This window comes from Lutzomyia longipalpis, chromosome 1, assembly GCF_024334085.1.
Source record: "Lutzomyia longipalpis isolate SR_M1_2022 chromosome 1, ASM2433408v1".
NCBI classification, from domain to species: domain Eukaryota; kingdom Metazoa; phylum Arthropoda; class Insecta; order Diptera; family Psychodidae; genus Lutzomyia; species Lutzomyia longipalpis.
Genome location: NC_074707.1, coordinates 32372410 through 32394966, shown reverse-complemented (window position 1 = coordinate 32394966; position 22557 = coordinate 32372410). Strand labels below are relative to the sequence as shown.

Here is a 22557-nt window from a genome sequence, read left to right as displayed (position 1 = left end):
TAAAAATAAAAATTTTTATTATATTAGTTGGATAACAAATAAAACATTTTACATTTTGATTTTAGTACGAAACGTAATCTGAAACCCCCCTGTTGTGTGAAACACGTCACTCTCAGCCGGCTATTTTATTACAATCCGCTCCCGTCTCAAAAGGCCAAAACCTCGTTCTCGTGTAAATTACAATAAAAAGCTTAAGAATCTCCACATTTTCCACCAAATTTTCAATTAAAGTATAAAATATTTTTTTCTAATGGCCAATAATAATATTTTGTGTGAAGAAGATAAGAGCTTGGAAGATGAGGTGTGGAATGATCTAATTGGAATTCCATCAGATGTTCCGCATCATCGAGATGTCTGTGAGAGATGCAGGTGTGCATTTTTTCATACATAACTGAATTAACCCTTTCCTTGTAATTTTCATGATTTTTATTGAATTATTTCATCTCTTTAGGCGTCCATCGACTGTGTGCTGGTGCCCACATTTACCCTCAACCCCCCTGAATCCCAAATCACGCGTTGTGATCTTGCAGCATCCAGCGGAAGAGAAGAGATGCCTCCAAACTGCAAAGATGCTCTCACTGGGACTTGCCACAAATAAATGTCTTGTCTTCCGTGGCAAGAAATTCCCAGCTCCAAAGCACGAAGCTACCCTTAGGGAGATTCTTGATGATCCACGTTCCCTTCTTTTGTATCCAAGTAAAAATTCCGTTCCACTGGAGGAGATTTCAATGGAAGGTGGACCTTTTAATCTTATTCTGCTGGATGGGACGTGGTCCCAGGCGAAGGCAATCTATGCTAGCAATTCAGCTCTCCACCATATGCGCCAAGTGAAACTAATCACAACAGGGAATAGTAATTACGTGATAAGAACTCAACCAACTGAAGGGTGCTTGAGTACACTGGAAACAGCAGCGGAAGTGCTATCAATTGTTGAATGCGATGACGTTTACCGGGAGCAGCTGCTGAAGCCACTTCATGCTCTCTGTGATTTCCAGCTGCAGAACGGTGCTGTAACCCACCAATCCAAAGAATTCCTCATAAAGACCAACAAGTATCCCAAATTAATCGGTCGACGCCTGCGGAAGCTCCTCAGGCAGACGGAAGTAACAGAAACAGAAAGGCAGTGAAGGATTAATTTTTATTGCGAGCTCGGACAAAGTATGGGAGGACATCCAATGGGGCTCTATAGCTAGGTAACCACCGAGGTCCCTGGTAGAGTGAACTGTTATCATTGCCATCGCGCCATATGCCATATGGGAGGAATATTCCTCTCTCCAAAGAATTTGGCTTCAACACCGGAGCCACGATAATGTCCTCACCCAGGAGATACTCTACGAAAAAAGACAAAAAAAATTATTAAAATTAATTAGAAAAAAAATGTATTGCGGATTTGCTACGAAAAAAAAAATTAAGAATTCTTGGCCTTGAAAAATAAGAAACGAAATCAAACCAAAGGTCATCATGTATTAGGGACATCTATCTAGAAGAGATATCCATGATTCCTCTGTAGCTATGTTGATCCGCAAAACCATGTGTAGCAAAACAAATTATATTAGATCCTTGTTTCAATAAATTAATTTAATTTAAATTCAACAAATAAACTTGGTTTTAATTATAAGGTTTGTTGTCCAACAGAGGATCCTGTAAAGGACTTTATTCATTTTCATATGCATTCATGACATTTTTCAGAGTTCCACACAAACAAGGATACAAACAGACAAGTAAATTGAAGGACAATTCGTTCGTTAATATTTCTTTCTTTTACTTACGATCATGAGTTTCCTGTGCACGCCAATTTTGAGGGTAGAGCCACCAAATAGGTAAATTAACAGGATCCCCATCCGATTTTGCCAACTTAAACAGATCCACAAATAAGGATACATGTCGCGTATGAAGACGAATGAATTTATGAGCTAATTCAATGGTTTCATCATCAAACTCCCATGGAGGAGTCGAAAAGGCCATTGACGGCAAGAAGACCACAGCTTGCATCCAGCGTATGTAGAGCTCTTTTGTTAGACCCTCAGAGGTAGTTCCCCCGATTGGAGCCATGAGGAAGTAGTATCCATTGAGGTTTGTCTGCAATATTTTCGGAATAAGTGAATCCAAACCATTCTGAATGTCCCACCGATTATCCATATCCGGAAGTCGGAGCAAAAGAGGAAGATCCTGGGTGCAAAATCCCGTTCGGACAATTGTGTTGTGATCAAACTCCGCTAATGCTCTTAGGGAATCAATGGTGTACTGAATGGGATGCAAACTCGTTGAGACTCCTTCGAAATTCGGATCATTTGGCGCTGAATCGAATTCTCCACCTTCAAAGTAGAAATTGTCAACGCCTAGAGCTTGCAGATCCTTGAGACGTGCCAGAAACCACCGTCTAGCTGCAATCTGTGTAAAGTCCACAGCTGCAGTTCGATCGAAATTTAAATAGGTATTCTGGTGGGTCTTGACCAAAAATCCACGTGAGAGAGCATCCTGGAAGTAGGGGTTGCAATCCTCGTGAATGTACGGAGTTACAGTGAGCGTGAGATGGGTTCTGTAGCGTCTAAAATATCGTATCATACTCCCAACATTGGGAAATTTTATCGGATCAAACTCCAAAGCTCCTGTGCACGTTTCCCATGATTTATCCAGAATAATGCTGGATGTGCTAAAATTGTAGTACAGCAAATTGTCGATATATTCCTGAACTTGAGACATGTTGTGATTTCGGAGGATCCATTTTGGATGCTGAATTACTCTCCGGTCAGGATAATGAAGGGGTTTCCTCAAATACCTACCCACTGCAGCCTTATGAGCTTTCCTGGCATCTGCAGCTATTCCAATTGTATAATTAAAGACAAAAACTGTGTCGTAGGTGTAATAAGGATTTTGCTTCTTTGCAGCAAAGCACAAATGGTTGGGTTTGCGATTGAGGAATAGTGGAGTTCGGTCGCTGAAGTATATGAACATCCCTTTGGATGTGAGCCAATACCTCTCCGATATGGATGAATGTGAAGACTCTTTCGGCAAGTAGGCATCATCAGTGAATTGTAGAACCTGTGATGGCCAATACTGGTAGTATTTATGAGGACCAGCAAACCAATTAGTCCCATCAGGATTCACCAGATCAAAGCAATGTTCAACGAAATCCGTTGTACGAACTGTTTGATTGATGTGAAAAACAGCCAAACCATCTTCATCAACAGCCGTGTTAAAGCTCACTGATCCCTCTCGACTCCTTAAAACGTACTTCCCACCTCCGTGATCCTCAACCCTCAAATCCCATCCTAAATTGTCTCCCATCCGGACAATTTGAACAAGGGTGCGATTCTTGTGAATACTAAATGCTACCCCATCCTCTATGTGTTCACACTCAAATTGCACATGAACTCCGGCTTTAGGGAAGTGAACCCTAAGGAAATTATCAAATGGTGTCACCCAGTGAATTATAAAAACCTCCACAAGAACGAAAATCACAGTGGCTATAATTCCAGCTGTACCCCACTTAAAAGCGGACTTATACTTTGGGTTTCCCTTTACGCGCTTCTTTTCCATATTTCACAGAACTGATTGAACCCAACCACATCCGGGTGTTTTATATACCCAGCAAAAATCAGTGCTAATAATTATCTTAAACGACAATACCTGTAGCATCTTCAAGTGGATTGATAAAAACCAACAGACACACCAAAAATCCATTTTAGTTCTCACTTTTTTTTCTTTATTTCTGTATAATCATTATAATATGGATCAATATAATTTTTTTTCTGAAGTATATAGCAATAATATCTTCAATTTCAATCTACAAATTATTCCATTAATGTGATCCATTTAATTTTGCATTTAAATGCTTTCTTTTTTTTTCATCTAAATTAATACCTCATCATGGATGGAACAGAGAGGGGGAATATTTCATTTATTAAAAAAATAATGTACAAAAAATTATTAAACTATCGGAAATAGGGGTGACTTTTGATGAAAAGAGTTTTTTTTTAACTTTTTTTCTTTGCAATTTACAGCCTAGTCCAGTAGAGAAGCAAACAGTAAAACATTCTACTAAATACTATTACTTTTCTTTTTTTAATTTCTCTATATTATAGATATATATCATAATATTCTAGTAACGACTTTAGAGTTTTGAAAAAAATTGCATTTACTCAGCCAACACATCAACAAGTCACCCCAGTTAACGACCTACAGAAAAGGACTTTATGCACAATTTATGGAGAAAGTTATAGACGTCATTGTTTGCATTTTTGGGAAAATCTTGCCGGTTTCCTCAAGCTGATAACTGTGGAAAATGGAATGTCTTTTTGAGAATTTCTTGTTATTTGTTCCTTTTACAATAATACTCGTTTTCTCATTGTTTCTCTCGTACTAAAATGAATAAACTCCTTTGGAAAAATTGTACAATAAAAAATAATGTTGTTAGAATTTAATTTAAAAGAAAGCTTTTGTTTTAAAAATAATTCAATTCTAAATGAAAATGAGAAGCATTTCAAAAACGTTGTACATAATTCTTTTGCATACCTGAAGAAGGAGACATACATCTCCGAAACGTCTTTCACAATTCGTGTTTTATTTCTTTGAAAATTTCTTTTTTAATCAGTAAAATCAAAATTTTATAAGAATTTCCCGGAAATTAGCTACCAACAATTAATGAAATTTTTCCCGAACTTGACCCATAGAATTGTGCATAACGTCCTTTCAATAAATTCATTTAAAAAAATCAATGATTTAACATTTTACGCAAATATTTACAACAAGGAGGATTAAGGAATTCTATGGAATGTGCCGTAGGAAGTGATGAATTGAAAAAGGATGCATTTAGAAAAAATGGATGTGTTTTCCTTTCTTTTTGTGCAAACACAAAGTTATATAACTAACCATTTACAATTTATTTTCTCAAAAAGTATCACCTTCGCAGGGGGAGGAGGAGGGTGAATGTATAGCACATTAATTCCTGCTTGACCACGCAAAAGAAAGGTGAGAATGCTTTCTTTCTGCTTTCACAATTTTTAATTAAATTTTTCCTCAATGAATTTCCTTCATCTTGGCATTGAGATGACATTCTCTTTCATAGCTCAACCATTCCATAAAATAAATTATTTATTATTCCCACAAAACTACGTCTTTTGATCACAATTTTATGTGCCATAAAATGTACCTGTTTTCTGCAAATAGTTTGAGGAGAAAAAAGAAGTTTGAAAAAATATTTGTAGAAAGCTCGTTGAATTTTTCAAAGATAAATACTTTCTTAAGGAAACTTTCCAAAAGACTCGTTCATATTCAATTTCCTTCTAAATCATCTCTTTTTCCAAAGTAAAAGAAATTTCTAAGGAAAAATTTTTCTTCCTATCCTATGCTCAATTTCGAGGAAGTTTTTTATTCTTTTTTTCCCACAAAAATATACCATCTCTTTTCATCGTCATCTTGCTCTCTAACCCATGATATCGGATATTATCAGAATTGTACAATATTTATATATTCAGCTCTGGCATTTTATGTAAAAACTATTCAACTAAAAGCATTTCTAAATATTGTATGTTGTGCTCATGCATCTCTTCCCTTTTACTCAATACTTTCTGATATTTTTTTTTTCTTCCTTTTTTACCATCAGCAAACACTTAAGTGTATCCTTATTGATTTCTTATTTATTCTATTGAGAGTATAGGCAACAATAAAAATAAAACAAAAGACTTAATGAGAAAAATATTTCCCTTTTGTGTGAGAAAACTGCGGAAAATTCTTTGTGCTTTCATTTTTAGATTTTTTTTTTGTTAAATTTTTGAGTTAAATTTTTTGAATAGAATTTTTGCAGTAGCTTTCACATACAGATTTTATAATCTCTTTTGCTTGTGATTATACAATTTCTCTCTCTATATGGATGTTATCTCACTTAGAAACTACGTAAGATGATGGGGCTTTGTGAGAATTAAATTTTGTCCTATCCATAACTTCAATGCATAAAGGATTCCCATTTTCTATGACATCGTCACCCTTTTTTATGTTCTCACTGACCCACTTTCGAAGTTTTCTTTTTTTTAATGAACTTACCAACTATTTTATGTCAACCACATTGCCTTTTTGTGATAAAATAAAATAAAATTTTTCATGTCTTCTTTTTCTTTTGTACAAATATGTATTTGACACACAGAAGCAAATTTTTAAAATAATTTAGTATCTTTTTTGGTATATCTGTAGTATTTCATTTTCAAAGAGATTATTATTCATTTTTCTTTCTTGTATTATATCTTTTACTTTCGTTATTGATAATATATTCTGTAGACAAAAACCTGTATATATTGAGAAGCTTCAGTTTAATTTATATCATTCCTCCATTAATTTATATTTATTTTTAGTTATTTTCCTTGCTCAGTATCCACCCTATTGGTTTTCTCATTAATAGGTTTGTTTATATAATGCAAGTTTTCTTTTTCTTTTAGTATTCTCTCTTTGGTTTTAATTTGAGTTCTCCTTCTTTCCAGAACTAGTTTCTTTTTCTTTTCTTATTTGAATTTTCATTCAACTTATGGGAAGGAGATTGTTTTGTTTATTCATTCGATAGCCAAAAAAAATAATAATGTGGGGGTGGTGTGCTCAATCTATTATTTTTCCTTTTTGGCTCTCTCTCATTTATTCTACTAATTTGTGCCATTCGGCAATTTGTCGCCTTGGTGAATTACAAACCTCATTCCAGTGATTGAGTGTTGTACCCGTGCACCGTGGCCCACCCAAGTCCAATCGACCAATCACCTCATTCTTCGTGACACGATCCCAGTCGAGGAGCATCAATTCGAGGGCAACCCCATCCAATGTAGCTCCAGCTCCCTGCGATGGGGAGTTTTTTTTATGTGAAAATTAAATATTTAGCATGCTGCAAACATTTCAAGAAGGAGCATTTCCATCCCACCCCACCCATGGGAGAGAAAGAGAGAAGAAAGAAAAACTTACTTCAGTTGTTGGAATATCAAATGCAAAGCTCTCGTTGAATACGGGACTAAGTGTCCTCTTCTTCACGTGCGTCTTCTTCTTGGCAATTCTCTGGCCATTGTAGAGAAGATAAATCTTAACGTATGGATCAGCAAGACCAGTCACATCCATTCGTGGTAGATTTCGGGCCTTTAGCAGAACAACTGTGAGTCTTGCAGCTGCTGGTTGCCAGCAAAGTGAAATAAGGAGCTCACCACGTCCCTGAGCACGAATCTGCAATAAAAAGAATTTTTTTGACTAAATGAATTCTTGTTCTTTTAAAGTGATTCTATTACTTCTCTTAAAAATTAATGTTTTCCTCCGATTCTCTCAACTAAATGCTTCTATCATTCTATCTATACCCAAACTAATCTCTTTTATTCGTTTTATTATACAAAATCTGTCTAAAAAGGATCAAGACATCGTGTTGATTCTTAATCTCTCGGATTAAGGTAAATTTATAGCATTCGCTCTTTAATCAAATAACTATATTTGACACACCTGAAGAGATTACTATAGCCCGTTGAGCAAATCATGCGATTAAGTTTGATGTTTTAGGCAGAATAAATCAATATTTAGGAATAATACCACCCACTTGCTCTTTAGCAAAACAATCTCAATATGGTGCGTTCATCTCCAAATGAAATTGGTAGGACGTGCTTAGAAAGCTTTGAGAATAGATGACTGAAAGCACTGAGAGTGTATGTTGTGCGATGAAGAAAAATTCCGGAATTTATTTTATAAATTCATTCTTATTACGCACAACTTCATCTAAACTGGGAAGTGAGAGAATTTTCTTGAATTTTCAACGTAAAAGAATGTTCAAATTACATACAACTGTCGATAATTATATATAGATTATATATGAAAAGCTATATAATTATTATCTCGTAAAATTAATTAACAAACCTTGAGGCTCCTTGGTTGGATCTCTTTGCTGAATGCAACCTGCTGATTTTCTATTTGATTCAATTCCACACTGGAGAGTGGGCAGATTACTTCACCGATGACATCATCGCGTGAGTACCGATCAAAGCTGAGAACGACAAAGTGGAGGGACATGGCACCCAATTCAGCCAGTGAGAGCCCGTAGAAGGTGAAATCCTCATCGTAGACTGGATTGCGAGTATTCCTCACAACGCGTGTTTTCACCTTATGCTGCTTCTCAGGGAGTAGCTGGAGCTTCACGTAGGGATCGGTGTTGCCGGTGTTCTTGGCTCCGGTTAAATCGCCATTGCTCACGGTACCACCCTTGCCTGGGAGACCTCGACAGCGCACCACCGAGACAACAAGGGCTCCTTTGTCACTGAGAAAGCGTAGCTTGAATACAAGGGAACCCAATCGTCCGTATTCACCGCATTCCCCTTGGTCACACCCAACAGGGCTCTCGGGCTCAGGTGCACGCGTCTCATGGGCAACCATACGTGGCAGGGGACCTGTCTCACTCTCTTCTGCATAGCGCACCTGGGTGGGAGGCTCGGATGGCGACTGGAGGGCGCCAGGTGGTGACTTCATGCCCGTGGGTGATGGTGATTTCTTGAGGTAGTGTGGCGGAGCACCACTGGGTGAGCGTACAGCCGTGGGGCGTCTGGGTGGTTGAAAGGGGAGGGTTGCATCGTGACCGGCAGTCTTCCGGTTTCGCTGTCGGATACGACGGGCACAGTAGCACGTCATGACGGCGAGCACAACGGCGGCCGTGAGACCCGCAGCGACTGGCACCACTGAAAGACATGCAGGGGTGAGTCACCGAAAGCTTTTTTTATTGCATGGAGTGGAGAGGCCAAGGAATTAATTTATCGGTCATGACATGAGAGTGCATTTGTCATCAATATTCCTTATAAAAGCATAATACATTTAAGCTTTTTAGGAAAATCAAACCCAAAAGCTCCAATTTTAATGAATTTTCTCAAATTATTGACTTTTAAATATTTATCAATTGAATTAAAATATTGTTCTCTTAAAAAACAAAAGAAAATTAGATTTAAAAGGTCAAATCAAAGCCATTCTTCCATAATATGAAAATGCAGCTTTGAGCTTTGAAAGCATTCCCAGGTATAAATTACATAAAATTTTTAGAAAGTTTCCTTTGCAACTTGTACAAATAATGCTTGAATGGCTCTTAGAAATTCTACATTATGTAAGAGTTACATAATACATCCGTATTATGCAATAATTATGTATGATGCGAATGTTGTGATTGTTGTAATCGATAAATGGTTTTTAAAGATAACTTTAACAGTTTATTAAAGTTGAAACTCAATAACAGAATTTGCAAAATTTTAATTTAACTCAACATATATCGTCTCTTCAACCCCCATTGAGATGTACAAAATATGTTCCAAAAGTTCCATTTTGTTGAGCTTTTGTGTGAAATGGTTGGTAAAAAATAAAGGGTAAAACTTTTCAGTATGTAATTGAATTATATTCAGAGTTCTCAGAACTTTTCCTGAACCACTAGCATACATTTCGGAGGAATCCAAAGCTTGAAATAAATTATTAAAACCCTTCAGAGAACTCAGCTTGAGCACTGCACCGCAAGCTGCAAAGAACTGACGACTTTAGTATTATTTTAGCATCACATGTACATACATAATTATTAAAAGTTTATAGTTAATTTTAAATTTCTCGGTTGTTCATTTACAACACAGTGGATTTGTAAAATTTAAAATAATGTTGATGAATCCACTTTTGGCACCAAAACTTATATAAAAGTCGTTGTCACGATTCTATGTTGATTTCAAGCTTCAAACAATTTCTATTAATGAAATTAATTTTTATTACCATAAAATTATTTACATACTGATCAATTTTTGTTGTAAATTAAGCTATTAAACCTGAGTTCAGTTAGGGTGCTGTCTAGACAGCAGTCTAAGAAATAAAACTGAAGCGCTGAGGTATTTTAAAAAGTCGCAATTCTATGAGGGATTTTATGCTGTTTATGCCAATGTGGAAATTAAATTTTATTGCTTTTCCGTTTGTCTTCTTGAGAAACTAGAAAAAAATTACAAAAGGTCAATTGAATTTACTTAACAGCCTGAAGACAATAATTGCAATATATCAAAAACGTAATTTACTGGAAATGTCGAGTTTTCCTTCAAGGATTTATTTCCATTGGACACAAATAACGATATATTGGCATTTAAATAAAACCTCTCAGAGAAAAATAAACAAGGGGAGACTATAGGGTACATTCGGTCACTCAAAGGTTTCTGAATCCTTTATAAATTACATATCTTATTGCAACAGCACAAGACTCAATGTGTGGGTGTAAATTTTCTGTCCAGTTCTATTTAATTCTAATTTAGATTTCTAAGAATTGTAAATGTTTCATCAAAATTCTACCATTTCACCCCTTCTTTCTGCTATATATTCAAATCATAAAATCATTTTGAAGATTCCATGCAATATTTGCGCTCTATTTCTGTAACAATTTGATGAAATGGGAATCACAATTGCTATCCTTTCTAAAAATATTTCTTCAACGTAATTTGAGTACATAGCACACGAAAGCTGCGGTGGTAAAAGAGGAGCAAAAGGTATCCTTTACACAAGCAATATAACGAATAATAAAATCGATACAATTTCGTCGAAAAATTTTTTGGGGGATTTGCCAAAATGGAAATGTCAGGAATTTTATTTTAATGGACCACAGAAATGGTCTTTTTGCGTAATGAAATTTCCGTGGAATTTCAAATGAATAGGTAGTTGAGAATAACAAGGGGTGGCAGACATTGTGGTTTAATGTGATTATAGCGCCAAGTCCTGAAATTACCTCCTATACACACATTTTATTACAATAATTTGAAAGTAACATGTTGTTTAGTCTTGAAGAATTGTTCTCCACCCAATTTTTCTTGATTGGTTTTTGCATCTGCCGACTTATAAAGAAAAGTTGTATAGTGTTGAATGAAAAGGATGTTATGCACAATACAAGGGCGAAGTACCTAATTGAAGGAAACGCAGAAAACAATTTTAACCCACCCAGTCTTGTAGGGAATCAAAAAAGGATAAAGAATCGCCAAAAATATTCACCTTTTTCCACTGGGGTCACAACGAAAAAAGACAATAAAGTTTTGTAAAAATTCAAAAAAATTGGCCGCCATTCGCCATTTTGTTCATTTCAATGCATGAATCATATGTTTCAATGCTTCGTCATGAGCTTGTCGATGACAGTTTGACATTTCATTTATTTTTTTTTGGGAGAAAATAAAAAAAATTGCGTATTTTTTAGTTTAATTATCGTGGTAAATGTGCTTTACGTGTTGTTCGAGAGTGATTTTTATATCTGATACCTGAAGGATGAATTCCCGCACAGCTTGTGACCGTCTCAGCGAGCACATCTCTCGTTACAAAACAAAGCAATTCAAAAACAATGGTCGTGGATCGTCTTGAAGATGACTTTTTCACGAATTGAGAGATCCTCTGCGCTGGAATCCTTTGCGTTTCACACCACCACGACGGACAAGACGATGGATTGCTGGTTTTGTGATTCCCTGGATGTTGTCACGCAAAACCTTACGATGTTTCTTGGCACCACCTTTCCCAAGACCTTTTCCACGACCAATGATGTGCTCGCTGAGACGGTCACAAACTGTGCGGGAATTCATCCTTCAGGTATTCAGACATAAAAATCACTCTTGAACAACACGTAAAACACATTTACCACGATAATTAAATTAAAAAATACGCAATTTTTTTTATTTTCTCCCAAAAAAAAAATAAATGAAATGTCAAACTGTCATCGACAAGCTCATGACGAAGCATTGAAACATATGATTCATGCATTGAAATGAACAAAATGGCGAATGGCGGCCAATTTTTTTGAATTTTTACAAAACTTTATTGTCTTTTTTCGTTGTGACCCCAGTGGAAAAAGGTGAATATTTTTGGCGATTCTTTTTCCTTTTTTGATTCCCTACAAGACTGGGTAGGTTAAAATTGTTTTCTGCGTTTCCTTCAATTAGGTACTTCGCCCTTGTATTGTGCATAACATCCTTTAATCATAACTTATAAAGCTCTTTCCAAAGTATAAAATAAATTTTACAATTACGATTGAAAAATGTTGAATCCAAATAAGAATTAATTGTTTTTTTCTTGCTGAAAAATTCGACATTTTTTAAGGAGTAGTTCAATTCTTACGGAAAACATCATCTTTTATCAGGAAATTCATAAATATTTTCTGTTTATATCAAGATTATTATTGAATTTAAAAGTTTTCCTGCCAATTTTCTTCAATTTCCTGACCAAAAAAAAATATTCTCAGAATCAAAATTGAATATCCTTTTGATCATTTGAAACATTCTTATGCCCAAACAAAAAAATCAGTGAAAATATGATGCTAGCTCTACGCCCCCGGCTTGGAAAATATGCGTGCTTCCCTCTCAATTTTCTCCGCTATGGTATCAGAACCAAGAATTGTCTGTCGTCTCGATTTTATCGCAAAGGTCATCTTTTATGTCTTCCCCTGTATAAAATGTCGTACACAGGGGATGATTCTCATACGGTATTTTACCCATCTTTTTACCCCCGATATCATCTCAAGAGGTGGAAGGTGCCATTAGAATTTTCGCACTTTTCACTATTTGCACCCATTCTAATCCCTAAATCTCCAGCCTGGAGAATACTTTTCCAAGTTTCGTCTTAATTTACAATGAGATTGTGGCAAAATTTGTGGTTAAATGACGCAACTTTTTCGGGAGGGATGATCTTCTATTAAATCGTTGATTGACTTTTTTTTCTAGATAGATTTCTAGATTAAATCGAATGATTCTGTGCTATTTTTTATATGTCGATTTAGAGTCCACTTTAATTTACGAGTATATGGCACGTCATCTCATAAAAAGCAAAGTCCTGGAAAATTGTATGATATACCCTGCATCCACCCACTGTCGTTTTGTGGGGTAAAAATAGACTTGACCGAATCACTATATTGACCACTGAGCATCCTCTATGTCGCACACATTCTTTTGGCACCCAGAGATAATTCCCAGATTAGCTTCTCTGAGTGGGTTCTTCTGATCCATTTCTAGTGTCCATTGACCCCTTTTGCACCTTCGTCCCTCATTGACCAAAAGATGAAAATTCATTCATGGGATTTCTCACAAAATATTTCAGGCGAGAAGATTCCAAGATTACATTTTTTTTCCTTTTTTTTCTTCTCCTCCACATGAAAGAGATATTTTGTCCCGAATCCGAGAAACATTTCTGCAGAAAATTGTCTCAATTTTTTTTTGTGTGAGTTGAGAAAGAAGAACGGGGACAAGGGATGAAGGGATGATTGTGAATTATGTGACTGTATGAAAATGGCAAAATGATGATTTGGTGGAAATGGAATTGAAATTTTGTATGCCCTGTGCCGTGGAAGAATGGTGAGGGTGTGTGTGTATATGCTGTGAAATCTTCCCGCCCACACAGAAAATTCTATCAGAGCTTTTGGGAATTTTCCTCCCACAGGGATGACTTTTTCAACTCCCGCAAAGAAAATAATTTCGGGGCAAATGCAATGAGAGCGCAAAATTACTTGATTCCAATGGTGTCAGCTTCACCCCTGGATTGGGGTCGAATAGGAGATTCGGCATAATCCCTTCGGTCGCAGAGACTTTTTTTTCCACCCAAGAGTCCTTTCTCACTTAAATTTCACCCTTCGCCTCGAGTTCCATATGAATTAGAATTGAAACACTTTTCACAATTTTCCAGAAAAGTCTGCACAGTGTTACCACCAGTTAATGAGCTCTCAGAGAATTTTGGAACTCAAACAGTGAGTCACTTTCTGGCACAAAAGATTTGATATTTTCACACAAAAAGTAGGTACTTGTCCTCAAAAGAAAAATGTCCGCACTGTGAAGTGGCACAAGTGAAATTTGCTGCGAAACTGGATGTTCGTGCCGAAGGAAGTAGCAGCAAAAGTGGCGACGAAAACATCGTTAGACGTCGCGAGGAAAAATCAATATACCGGCGACGGCGCTATCCCGTCCATTCGGAACATTCACACAGAAATCCAAATGAATGACTCAAAAATACAATATAGCTCAATCAATATGTTTTATGTTCATTTGTAACATCTCCGTGGTAGGTATTAAATTTTGTGACTAATTCAATCTTGAGAAAATGTCTTACTTGACCTTATACAAAAAATTGGATTGATTTGCACTAAAAGAGTGTGATTGACCGATGTTTGAGCAAAAATTATATCATTGATCAATGATTTATGGAAAATTGTATGATTGATCAATGATTAAATATAAATTCACTAATCGATCGATGAAAAAAAAATTAGCAGCAATTTTGTATCAATAGTTGATCAATCCTAGATCAAAATTTGATTGTTAAAAATTGATTAAATATTGATTGAGTTAATATTGAGTCAGTGTTGATTCGCTTGAAAAGCTAAATATAAAACAAACAGCTTCGACTTGAGATTGATCAATCCAAGTTTTAGTTTTGTCAATTGCTTGAGTCACTTTTTCAATAAATCAATTGACTTATTCAATTATTGATTCATTTTTGATCAATCTTTGATCAATTTGATTGACTCAAACAAATTGATCAGTTTTTATCTTATCCGATTGTTTACTCAGGAGAGGAGCAAAAAACATCACACAAAAAATTATAAGACGAAAAAATTGTAACAGAAAAGGATATATTGTGAATTTTTGAGATTTGTCTGATTTTATTAACTCCGATCTCCCTTAATTGCGGTAAAATCTATTTGCGGTCTCTGAAAAAAAAATAATAAAATTCTGAAACATAGGTACAGAGAAAGTTTAAAAAATTAAATTATAAAAGAAATTAAATAGAAAAAAATCAATTTTCAAAGCACCTGAATTGTGTCACCGTGTCTTTGCTGGTGTAGGCCTAGGTGGGCTGGAATTCGACAATGTAAATCAATTTCCCTCCTATTCCGACCACCCAAATGAGGGCGATAGGCGCGAAAATGCTCAAGCCCACTGAAAAATACTTTGTGCCGTCGCTTAACACCGCTTTCCTCGCGCCGTCCATTCAAGTCCTTGAGCACGAAAATCATTCTCTCAGGAAAACGTCCCTATTGTAGGTGTACTATATACTGTACATATGATAATAATCAGAATTTCAGCATACAAAAAACCCTTCGCGATGAAATTTTATTTGTTTCCCTCTTCAGAAACGGCGCCGGTTAAAAATGCATTCTGTATTCGTGAATGATTGATGAGTTCTTTGGAATTGGGCGAAAACTCTGCAATCGATGAGCTGAGAGGAGGGATGTCAAAATCAATAAAATTCACTGCCCACGGAAATTTCCCCGTGAATTTCCCTCCATGAACTCACCTCGAAAAAAAAAGCACGGAAATTGCACAAAAAGGGCGCGTCAATGCACTCAAACTGTGAGGTGAATGCCTTAAATTTTTGCTGATTTTTCATAAGTCATTGTTTGGGTGTTGTAATTAAGTTGTAAACGACTATGACTATATGCCGCATTAATTAAGAGCCTTATGACTCTTTCACGACACTAAAAGTTATATAAATCAATAAAATTTCTCTCTGGGGAATGGAGATTCATTTTCCACGGAATACCCTCTCATGAGGGAATTATGCTTGATGAAATAATTCACAATTTTATTTTATGTATTTTGATGGATTAGTTAGATAAAAAGTAATGGCTATATTATTAGAATAAGAGGATAGGTATCATGATCAATTTATCAAAGTCAAAGAGAATATAACTATTCAAATAGGGCTAAATGGATTTTGATTAAAAATAAATATAATTTGTAAACGAAAATCAGTCAATATAAAATTATCTTTGATGATTTAGCTTTATTTATCTTTTTTCTGAGTTTTTTTTTACATAAAATCAAGCTTATCTAAATATTAATTATCTACTCTAAATGATAGATTTCATTTACTTTCGCCAGAAAAGCTTAACCAATTCATAAAAATATGCCCAAATAGGGATAAAAATATGATCAGACGGATTAATTAAAGGGGAAAAAGAAGTTTCACGCCAAACTTTTCTCCCAGCCAGAATTATGACCAAAACAACAACTAAGAAGCAATTTGTTTGGCAAACATCTGTGCTCCCAAAAGTTGAGACCCTTATCAATGGCACTCGATATAAAATTAATGAACATTTATCATGCCCACGCGTGTACACCTCCGTGGAATCCCCCCACCGCTAAACAATCATGAAGCAATTGCTGCCTGAGAGGAGATTGTGTGGGATTCAAATGTATATATTTTTTGCATGAATTGTGTTTCTGTGGAGAAATGCGAATGGCTTGGGGGAGGGAAGGAAATATTCTGCCGGAAAAGTTCAGTCCGCCTTTCCATCATCTCCCTTTCATATTTCATTGAAAAGTTCTCCATTGGCGGAGACATAAATACACCGGGAAAGTCGATTGACAGTGAACATTTATGCGGGGCGGGGTGGTGGTGAGGGGTGTTGTGTATAGAGGAGTGGTGTGGTGTTGCTTCAAAAACCAAATCACGTGTAGGAACCCTTTAATAAAATATACATACATAAAATATGCAAAAAAAAGCTCCAAGAAAACTTCCAGCACAACAAGTAAGTATGTAAATGTTTCCCCAGAAGAAAGGGTCCACCTTCTACTTTGCAACCTCATTCATATTTGTTTTTAGTATTATAGTAATAATTTATTAAATTAAAAAGACAGAAAAGTTTTCATTATATTTGTTTAAAGAGGCTCTCTTTCCATTTACAATATATATTTTTATTCATTATATATTAGGCTTTTTTTACTTATTTCGTTACAAATGTTTCACTTAAATTTGCCTTCTCATATTTTGATCTTAAATTGATATCATGTGATTGATTGGTATTATGCAAAAGTTTTTTGTTTGTTTGTTTTCTCTTTATAATGACGAAAAGCAAATAAAATTGATTTTTTCTTCAACATTTACAATTTTTTTCGGATCTTGCTGTTGTTGTGTCAATGGGCGAAATATAATTTCGTCCACGACAATATTCTTCCTTCGGCGTTGTGTGACAATGCTAAATTGGCGATTGTGTTTTTATTATTATTAAATATAACATTTGACATTACATTTAATAGCCAGCCAATTCCGCAAAGGTGGAGTCCATTTCGTCGGCAAGACTCTTGTATCTGTCCTTGTTGATGCCCAATTCGTCTGAAAGATTAGGGAATTAATTAATAATTCACATTGACATATAAGGATTATGTGTGGGACAATTGATACACATGGAATTTATTCAAGGGGCATACATTGTTCATGAAGAGGTGTATATCATCAAAAGAGCATAAATATCACAGCATAAAATCAATCTCTCAAAAAAGTTTGAAAATCTTGGATTTCTCTTTTTTTTAAATTTAATTTTGATATTTAAAAAATACCAAATTATCCTGAAATATTGATTTTTGATGTACACCATCAACAACAAATATGCTCCCCTTGAAAGGATTAGGCCGTTTTTTATCACAGAGCTTACTTATACAAAAAAAACCATTAATAATCCCAAATTAAAGACTTAACATTTGGGATCATTAGTGACACGTGGATTTCCGAAATCGTTCATTGATCTTTTTTTTTATCCTAAAATGAACTTCCTCCATACCAGGAAGGGTCGCATTTGATAGATTGAAAGAAGAAAGGAAAGAGAGAAGGTGACAAAAGGGGTTAATTGTAAGCATTTTAGCAGAAATGTACCTTTTTTACATAGATAGCCGTCTCCTTTCCCGGATTAGTGCAATTTGCGTTGATTATACAGAATATATTTTTGTACGCAGCTCTTAATTATGTTATTAGTTTTTTTTTATATCAATTGGTACAAAACGAGAGAGAGATAGATAGAGAGAGAAAATAGTTAATCATGGGGGTGGAGGGCTGCTTGGTGAGTTGGGTGAAAATTATATATAGGAAAGAATGCGGGTTGGCGAGTTGTGGTATAGAAAAATGTTAATTGTTACTAGTTTGAGCGAGATTATCTTCGGGGGAGCAAGAAGTATAAGAGTGGTGTAGTTTGATGTCATCTTAATTGGTTGCTTTACAACAAAAATGTGCATAATGTGAGAGATTAAATGGCAGCTGTTTGGCTCATTCTCAACAAGGAAGGGGACTCATCAAAGTGGTCAATAGTTTTGGTTGCATAATGATGTGTGGTACTGCAAAGAGGTCAACTATCAACACTGATTTCTCTGCAAAGTGTCATTTTGGGTGGGAAATCATTTTGCACATAGTACAGGGGGTACAACACTGTCTTATACATAGTGTATAGGATGTGGTGGAGAAAATGAGCAAAAAAAAGAATTTTAGAGGAAAAGTGTGGAAATGTTGAGATAAAAAGAAAATTTTGGCATGACTGAATTGATAGAGTGATATCTCTAATATCCTGTAAGTTCGGCAAAAGTTGAGTCCAAATCGTCGCAAATCGCTTTGTATTTTTCTTTTTCATGGAAGAGATTGTCTGTAAGAAGCGTAGCAGAAGCAGAAACATAGTAATTTATACGTTTTTTTAGCATATTAAAATCATAAATTAATAAATAATATCCATTCCCATTTTTATAGCATAGAATTATCCTAGAAATCCCTCTCAGCGCCAGCGGTATAAAGTGTAAGGACTCACCTTCTAGTCTGTCCACCTCCTTCTGGAGCCTCTTCACCTGCTTCTCAGCCTGTTCGGCGCGGTTTTCGGCTTCCTTTAGCTTGACGGTGAGGGTCTTCATCTCACGCTTGAACTCCTCAACTCTCTGGTTGGCCTTCTCCTCAGACACTTCGAGAGATTTCAGAGAGTTGCCGACAACCTATTAAAGAATTAATATTTTAATGATATTGTTCCTGGATATTTTCCTGGACAATTATCCTTTTTTCAGAAACTTTCTGGACTTTTAAATTTTTCTTTTACCTTAAGTCAAAAATTAATTTTCTTGGTTTAGTTTAAATATTAAAAAAACGATCTTGATTATTCATAGTTCAGTTACGTTGTTTTAGGTCCTTTAGTCAATTTTTAAAAATATTCAAATCCATTTTAATCAAGATCTTAAATCCTAACTTTAAAATTAGGGCCAATAAATCCTTAATCTTAAAGTTGAAAACATTAAAAAAAAAAAGAATATTCCTTTTTGTAATGTTAAACAAGGAAAAACGCACCTTCAACTCTTCTTCCAACTCCATGATCTTCGACTCTCCGGACTTGACACGATCTTCAGCAACTTCGAGCTCATCTTCAACGAAGGCCAGCTTACGGGACACCTCATCGGATTTTCCGTCGGCATCTTCAGCAAGGAGACGTGCCTCTTTGAGTTGGTTGGTGAGTTGATCCATGCGCTCCTCATCCTGCTGGGATCGGTTTTCCAATACCTTGCACATACTGTAAAAAAAAACATTTCGAAATAAGAATTTATCCTTTTCCTTATGATTTAGATTAAAACATCCTTACCGATTGTTTTCGTCAGCTGATTGAGTGGCCTCAAGCAATTTCTGGGTAGCACTTCCGGAACGCTCCTCGGACTTTTCGAGATCCTCCTCAATTTGCTGGACTTTACGATTGAGGGCAGCCACTTCGGATTCTGTGGCGGTGAGTGTTTTTTCCTTCTCCTCGAGTTCCTGGTTGGAAGCTTCGAGGGCATTTTTGGCGGATACCAGATCATTCTCAACTTGGACGAGTTTCTTGGCCAGATCACGTACTTCCTCATTGACTTTGTCTGCACGGAGATTGGCATCCTTAGCCTGCCCCTCGCATGTATCGGCCTTGTCCATCGCATTGTCCTTCTCAAGCTTCATCGCTTGCATTTTCTTCTTAATCGCGTCCATGGTGGCGGCTTCTTTGGCTTCCCTTTCACTGACTAGACAAAAGTATCAACTGCAAGAAAATATTTTTTTTTAACATTTTCACTCTCAAATCAACATTCTTCATTTTACATATGTATATAAAATAGAATGATCGCCTCTGTGGTGGAATGTGCAAAAAAGGAAGAGTGGTTGGGAAGCAAATGCGAGAGAATGTGGATGGATAAACAGTGTTGATGTGAAATCACAGAGATTTTGGGGCTATTTTTAGATGTCTCCGCACGCAAACAAAACCACCTCTCTCATTTCATTCAGCATTTTCCACACTCTCACCCATTTTCCAATGTCCATCGGTTTGACTTTCTCGACATTTTGCAATTTATAGCAGGAAATTCATATGATTTGAAATGCCCTGCCACTCCACATCAAATCACCTGCATATTATTCCAATTTCCTGCTCTGATACTACAATTAAATTTTCCATTGAACTCCTCCACTTCCCCCATTTCTGGGGCATAACGTGGGGAGAATGTGCAAAAATGGTGTGAGGAAGTGCACCACCCACTCAGGAATATTTTCTCTCATCCTCACGTATTCATTCATGTGCTATGTATATTTATATACATATAATAGCCATTTTCTAAAGGACTTTATTCATTTTTAGACTCTCACAATATTGTTGGAAGGTAAATAAATATACGAAAATATTTTATATAGATGATCATAAAACATATCAGGAAAACCGAACATTTTAAATTAAAAAATTATCTAAAATAACTTATGAATGATTTGTTCAATAACCACACCCCTATTTTACGTCATTTCACAATTTAATTCATTAAGAAAATTTCAACAATGATCCAATAACGCAAATTGCAAAAATTGATCGAATGAAGCATACGTGTCATTATCTTCACGTATTATAAGGGATGAAAACAAGATGTAATAGGGGCGTGGCTTTAGTAATTTTGTATATGAAATTTTCCAACCAATTTTGGTTGAAAATTTTATGAAATCTCAGCTATTTTAAACGTTTTATAAATTTCTACTATACCTAATATTCTTGTCTAATGTGTGGCTCTCAAAAATATCATGGAAAGCATTAAAATGAATAAACTCCTTCGTAGTATCCCTGAGGCGGAAAGCAAAAGTACGTAGTACAGTAAAATCTAAATTGATAGAAAATTTTACAGCGTCATTCGCCCACCCTTAGAGCTTTTGGGACACGTGATGCATTATTGCTAAAGGAAGTATAACGCACGTATCGTGCAAAAATGCTGTAAGCAATAATGTACCCTCCACCCACTGAAGACGTCAGCATAAACCGAGCCAATTACGTGGACAAGTCCAAGAAAATGCGAAAAATATGTACATATGTATGTGTTTGTGATGTATTTAGTAGTTAGCGCCAGTGAGTGAGGGAAGAAGCGAAACTATTCCTCTCTAGATGCGAGGATCATCGACAGAGTGATGTACGAAAATAGACCAGCAAAAAAGTAAGAGCGTGCGCATCGCACAAATTGCTAAAGTTACAAGAGCCAAAAGTAGTAGTGTTGGATTTGCACAACACACGGAATTTATTTTTAAATCTTCGTACATATTTTATAATAAGGCGATCTCCGCCAAAAAGAAATTCCTTCACGACAGGGAGACTTGGGAGATTGGGTGGCAAAAGCCATTCGAGATGCAATGATTCACACCACTTCTTTTTCCTTCGCACAACACTCATATAGTGGATAAATTTATCGCCCTACATTTTCCCTCATAACACCATGGAGTGTGTGTTGTGTAGATATTCCAGTATCCCACTTCTCGCATTTGTGGGTGGAGATCACACGAAAGATCGCCCGTATTTTTAGCAATGATCCCCTGAGGAAATCGATAAAATAAAGTTATATGAGTTGAGAAATATTTCTCTCATTCGTTCTATTGAGAATTATTTTGGTGTTTGAGAAACTTGGCTGCTGAAAACGAAGCGAAAATTCCATTTGAAAATGTCGCACATGCACAGAAAATCCTCTTTTGAAGTTGTGAAGATCACTTTTGAATTATCCACAAAATTTCACTTTTCATTCCCTTCACATTCAGGCACAAAGTCCAAAGAAAAAAAAAGCGAAACGATCAAGTGGAAAATTCCAATGTTAAAAAAAATCACCAACTTAAGCAGAGAGTTTTGATGAGCAGGAGTTTTGGGATGAGGCAAATCCAACTAACTAACCTGAGCGCCCTGAATCACTCCTCGCGTTGGCAAATACGCGAAAGCACTGATGGCCCGATTCTTGGGGCTTTCGTGCGCACAAAATATATATTTCGGCATAATTTCGTGCTCCAAATCCTCGGGGAATTCTCCTCCCCGACACACGCACTCCCCTCATGGTGGAGAAATTTCTCGCACAAAACTCCAACTCCTTCACGCACGCGTGAGTGTATTTCTCCTCCCGCGGGAGAAAGATCGCTACTACGCTGACGCGAATGGCGTTCACCTTGTTTAGTGAGAAAATTAGGCCGTACCACTCATGCCCCAAGGAATCAGCACGTCGGCTCTCTCCTATTCTCTTTCGTCCACACAACCATTAAGCTCACGAGAACGATCATTCAGCAGTAAACTTGGACCGCTTTTCATCCCATTTCTCTTTCAATGACAATTGCGAATTTCCTTGAAATCCAATATTATCTCTTTTTCTATGTGGAGATTTTCAGCCATTTTCCCATTTTATTTATAGACCCCACACTCCCCAAATATTTTCCACCCAACCGAATGTTTTATTAGCTGTGATCCCCACAGAATTTTCTCTTTTTCTCTCACATTGGAAATTCATAAAAGTGAAAATATTTCGTACGAGAAAAAAAATGCTTTCG

General features: G+C 36.1%; 4 protein-coding genes across 10 annotated transcripts; 1 reads left to right on the top strand and 3 right to left on the bottom strand.

The window, feature by feature from the left end:
- The first annotated feature begins 108 nt into the window (after positions 1-108).
- Positions 109-1601, top strand: LOC129786148 (tRNA-uridine aminocarboxypropyltransferase 2). Its single transcript, XM_055820995.1, has 2 exons — positions 109-369; positions 452-1601. Exons 1-2 carry the CDS (start codon positions 251-253, stop codon positions 1125-1127), a joined length of 795 nt encoding a protein of 264 aa, XP_055676970.1. The 5' UTR covers positions 109-250; the 3' UTR covers positions 1128-1601.
- Positions 1132-3540, bottom strand: LOC129788254 (myogenesis-regulating glycosidase-like). Its single transcript, XM_055824279.1, has 2 exons — positions 1770-3540; positions 1132-1331 (listed from the first exon to the last, which is right to left on the bottom strand). The coding sequence occupies exons 1-2, from the start codon at positions 3538-3540 to the stop codon at positions 1132-1134; spliced, it is 1971 nt and encodes a 656-aa protein (XP_055680254.1).
- Positions 3541-3683: 143 nt separating this feature from the next.
- On the bottom strand, positions 3684-13867 carry LOC129786091 (synaptotagmin-11). Its single transcript, XM_055820904.1, has 4 exons — positions 13478-13867; positions 7867-8678; positions 6940-7191; positions 3684-6816 (listed from the first exon to the last, which is right to left on the bottom strand). Exons 1-4 carry the CDS (start codon positions 13533-13535, stop codon positions 6622-6624), a joined length of 1317 nt encoding a protein of 438 aa, XP_055676879.1. The 5' UTR covers positions 13536-13867; the 3' UTR covers positions 3684-6621.
- A 2694-nt stretch (positions 13868-16561) lies between these two features.
- LOC129786120 (tropomyosin-2) lies at positions 16562-22022 on the bottom strand. 7 transcript variants are annotated; one of them, XM_055820944.1, is made up of 5 exons: positions 21917-22021; positions 19349-19771; positions 19060-19279; positions 18536-18713; positions 16562-17082 (listed from the first exon to the last, which is right to left on the bottom strand). In XM_055820944.1, exons 2-5 carry the CDS (start codon positions 19720-19722, stop codon positions 17000-17002), a joined length of 855 nt encoding a protein of 284 aa, XP_055676919.1. In that variant the 5' UTR covers positions 19723-19771; positions 21917-22021; the 3' UTR covers positions 16562-16999. The 7 variants fall into 7 exon arrangements, with proteins under 7 accessions (XP_055676919.1, XP_055676924.1, XP_055676923.1 ...); XM_055820949.1 differs by having other exon boundaries at positions 21854-21964; XM_055820948.1 differs by having other exon boundaries at positions 21858-21964.
- Between the last annotated feature and the right edge of the window lie 535 nt (positions 22023-22557).